Source organism: Cryptomeria japonica, chromosome 7 (genome assembly GCF_030272615.1).
Source record: "Cryptomeria japonica chromosome 7, Sugi_1.0, whole genome shotgun sequence".
Classification (NCBI taxonomy): domain Eukaryota; kingdom Viridiplantae; phylum Streptophyta; class Pinopsida; order Cupressales; family Cupressaceae; genus Cryptomeria; species Cryptomeria japonica.
Window position 1 is genome coordinate 399,659,881 of NC_081411.1, and position 4,779 is coordinate 399,664,659.

General features: G+C 36.1%; 1 protein-coding gene across 1 annotated transcript; it reads left to right on the plus strand.

Annotated features, from left to right (window-relative positions):
- Positions 1–567: 567 nt before the first annotated feature.
- On the plus strand, positions 568–3,768 carry LOC131062300 (protein ASPARTIC PROTEASE IN GUARD CELL 2). Its single transcript, XM_057995928.2, has 3 exons — positions 568–1,362; positions 1,750–2,095; positions 3,046–3,768. Exons 1-3 carry the CDS (start codon positions 835–837, stop codon positions 3,606–3,608), a joined length of 1,437 nt encoding a protein of 478 aa, XP_057851911.2. The 5' UTR covers positions 568–834; the 3' UTR covers positions 3,609–3,768.
- Positions 3,769–4,779: the final 1,011 nt, after the last annotated feature.

Genomic DNA, 4,779 nt, shown 5'->3' on the forward strand with positions numbered 1-4,779 from the left:
CAACACACTAAATTTTGACATGTAGTTTAACTGAAATCACTCACTTTTTCAATATTATCCATCTATTAATATAATTTGAGATTAACAATGATACCATCTAAATAAACCAAAAATTAGAATGTGTTGTTTAATATAAAATCTCATGAATCCATCTGTAATAGAAATCTAGATCTAAGACCATTCCAAATACTCTTATTGACAGCTTTTAATAGGGTCATTGGTGGGTTGATATGGTAAAGTTAACCTTCATCCATGGGGAACCCTTATCTTGCTGATGTTTGGAAAGTTTATTTTATCTTATCCCTCATAAATTTCAATGACGAACGAAATCAGGTCAAACTCAATGGAATAGTAGCAGATCACAGATTTTAATGGTGCGGATTTCCATTGTTGTTAATGGCAGTTGCTTGCTTAGTGGTAGTGGCAACTATGGTGAGTGGAAACTTTCCAGCAAGTGGGTATAGTCAGCCATGACATTGACACAGTCACGCTGAGTAAATCTGAGCCAATCAATTTGCTTATAAATTGTGGGTGATAGCCCTCATTTTGTGTCACAGGTGTGGGGTACTAGAAGCCAAGATGTATGTTAAATCATCTATGTTCGAGCTCATAGATTCATCTGTTCTTTCTGAATAGAAATGTGTCATAAATCTTCTGTATCGAATGATTATTTGGTTATATTTTTTTGATCTAGTTCAGTAACAACTAATACATAAGATTGTCTGCCATACTGCCTAGAACCAGTATCGTTTGTTACGGTTAGATTAGATTGCAACTGCAAATGCCCCAGAAGTCTTCTGGCTGCTGATATCACTTACATTACCCTGAAATAAAATGGAACCTTGTAGACTCTCTGTTGCACTTTCAGTTTCCCTCCTTATGTTCCTCTTCCTTGTTGAAGTTGGATCTGCAGAGATAGAATCTGCTTATCATGCACTGGATGTTGCATCTCAGCTGAGGGAAGTGGGTTCTCCTGTGCAGCTATATACCACCAGTGGAAAAGAGGAGAAGATGGTTTCTCCGTGGAACCTGCAAATTTTCCACAGAGATGGTCTGCTTATGGGAAATGTGAGCTACGAGCAGAGGCTCAAAGAAAGATTGCAAAGGGATTCGCAGAGGGTGAAGGCTCTGAACAGACGAATTGAGAGGACATTGAATGGGAACGTGGAGAAAAAAATAGAGCGCAAGGCTAAGACTGGTGATTTTGGAGGCGAGGTGATATCTGGGCTGCCAGAAGGTATTGGGGAGTACCTCATCCGTATAGGTGTGGGAACGCCAGCCAGAATGGAGTACCTTTTGTTGGACACTGGCAGTGACGTGACTTGGGTGCAGTGCAAGCCATGCTCAAAATGCTACAATCAGGTCCAGCACTCTATTTATATTTCATGGTGGAAGAGTTTAACAGTAATTTTACATCTATTTAAGAGATAATTTAATGTCATAAGATTTTCCCAATTCATGAGGTTGTTGATGTTGTTTCTAGATTTTAAGTGTAAGTGTGAGATTTTCTAGCATCAATATTTTAAATCATATTTGGTGATCTACTATTGGAGTGTTAAAGAGCTTGAAGAGATAAAAAAATTTAGTATCAATATTTTGGATGGCACTCATGAAATATGAGAAATATGATTTGTTGATGCTAAAAAGTCTTACACAGTCAAATCTACCACAATGAAAATATTTATTTTTATTTTTATTGATTAAAATATATTTTGATGTTGATTTATTTGGTGTTTTAAAATAAATTAGGTGGACCCTGTGTTTGATCCATCGTTATCCACTTCATTCACCATAATTCCTTGCGATTCCCAGCTTTGCACTGAGCTGGATGCATCAGCCTGTGACAAGAAGGGGTGTTTATATAGGGTCTCTTATGGAGACGGCTCTTTTACTGTGGGGCACTTTGCTAAGGAAACACTGACGTTTGGTACAACACCAGTAAAGAGCATGCCCATCGGGTGTGGACAGGACAACGAAGGGTTGTTCCAGGGAGCAGGAGGCTTGCTTGGTCTTGGAGCGGGTCCCTTATCATTCCCCACCCAACTCGGGTCATCTGGCAAAACATTTTCTTACTGTCTTGTAGACCGAGATTCTGGTAAAAATTTATTATCATTAATACTATCAGATTTTCACAATTTATATTGTTGATGGCTGTTATTTTTAGATTAGATTGTGGGACAGTTTTTTTAATCAATTTGTCAAATCATACTTTGTAATCCACTTTAATTATCTTTGTTGATGGATAAAGGAGTAATATAGATTGTTGATTGTTGTTGTTTCTGAATTAGATTGTGGGAGAGTTTTTTATATCATTGTTTCGGATCACACTCCTAGATCCATCATTTCTATTATTGTGATGATGGATCACAAAGTGTGAAATGGATTGTTGATCACTACTATTTCTAGATTAGATTGCATGAGAGTTTTTTGTATCAATGTGTCAGATCACACTTTATGATCCATCATCTCTATAATCTTGATGATGGATCACAAAATATAATATGAATTGTTTATCATTGCTGTTTCAGGATTAGATTGTGAGTTTTTTGCATCAATGTTTTGGATCAAATTCCTTGATCCATCATCTCTACTGTTCTGATAATGGATCACAGAGTGTGAAATTGATTCTTGATTGCTACAATTTCTGAATCAGATTATGTGAGAGTTTTGAAGTGTCAGATCATACTTTGTTATCCATCATCTCTATTATATTGATGATGAATGGTGAAGAGTGATATATAGATTATTGATTGTTGTTGTTTTCGAATTAGATTGTGAGATTTTTGTGTCAATGTTTTGATTTGGATCACACTTATTGATCCATCATCTCTATTATCCTAATGATGCATCATGAAATAAGAAATGAACTGTTGACTATTTCTGAATTAGATTGTATAAAAACAAATTCATATCAATCATTTCTATTATCTTGATGACAGAGTGTGATACTGAAACTTTTTTAACAATGTTTTGATCCATCATCGCTATTATCCTCATGAGTATGACATGGATTATTGACTCTTTGGCTGTTCAATGTTCAATTAGACGACAAGGGCACTCTGCGTTTCGGCCCTGGAGCTGTCTCCCATGCCGGGACCGTCTTCACCCCACTTCTCATAAACCCACGAGAAAGCACTTTTTACTATGTTTCCTTGAAGAGTATTACCGTAGGCAGATTGACGGTGCCTCTCCCGAAGGATGTATCTCAATTCAACGCAGCAGGGAAGGGCGGGATAATAGTGGACTCGGGCACGACTATCACGCGGCTACAGGCGGAAGCTTACAAAGGCTTGCGAGACGCCTTCTTGGCGGGTACCACAGATCTTCCTCGGGCGGACAAGAAGTCCATATTCGACACTTGCTACGATCTGTCAGGGCGTCAAACGGTGAATGTTCCTCTTATTGGATTTCAGTTTTCCAATGGGGCTACTTTAACTCTCCCGGCAAAGAATTATATGGTTCTTATGGATTCCGAGGGGACGTTTTGCTTTGCTTTTGCACCCACTTCGGGTGATCTGTCAATTATTGGGAATTTTCAGCAGCAGGGAATTCGAGTCTCTTTTGACTCTGCTAACTCTCTCGTTGGCTTTGCCACCAAACAGTGTTGATTCACTGCCCAAAATGAGACGATGAAATCTGCTAGTATATGACTCTAATTTTCTACTGGGTTTGGCTATAGATAAAAATCTATAAGTACGAGCTATACTAATGAATATATATATATATATATATGTACTAGTATAAGTAAAAGGAGTGCAATAAACTGAACGTCACCAACGTATTTAAGTATTTTATGGTATGATCTGTGAAAGCGTTTATTCTTATGGTATATTGGATTTTTCATATGAGTTGAATTAAAATTGATAAAAAATAATTGAATTTGCATACACATACAAGAGAATTAGTTGCATCGCTACAGAACGTTACAGTTGAATTCTTCTGTTCAGCAGTTATATTTGAGTCCATTGTACATGAAATCTGAATCATTTACAAAGGAATGGGATTACACTTGATCCCATATTGTTCTATTGAAGGTATAGATTTCCGTAGAATACTGATAAGGAGATGACCACTTGGCTGAGATTCGTGAAAAATATTCAAGTGGAGATACTGGGCAAAGAAATTAAACTCTCATTTTCTTGACAAAACAAGTGTCAAAATAGACATATTGAAAAAGAACACAAAAGAGCTGAACATGAGACAAAATTTTCTTGAAATGTAGGATACTAATTAGCGAGACCTCAAACTTTTATTTGGGTCTTCCACTAGGTGCATTTTGATTGTGCTTTCAGAGGTAAATTGGGGCTAATAAGTGGAAAAGTGTCAAATCATTAGACCTTTCTTTTGAAGCAATGTAGATATCTTTGTGAAAGGTGCCTCTTTCTTTTGTAAGATAGAGTTTGGTCATTATTTAAGGAAATATAATGTTTATTAAATATCTTATAAATTTAAGGGTAGTTTAATTATCTTTTTCTATAATGTTTATCAATCGGTTTAGTGCATAATTTATGATGTCCTATTTTTAAAGCATTCCCTTCTTTATACAAATGTATGGCCAACCTTTTTTGGACCTCTTTCATGCTTTATCTATGTGTGAAATTTTGTATGTTTTAAATAATGACAACTCAATTTCTTGGCATTAGTGATGATTGTGTTCATGTTTTGATAAACTTTATTAAGGGATATTTCAGTGTGTTCATGTCTAACTTACATAGTTTATATCCATCATATGGAATACAAAATTTAATTATGTAATATCATTGCACTTAAATAATTCTT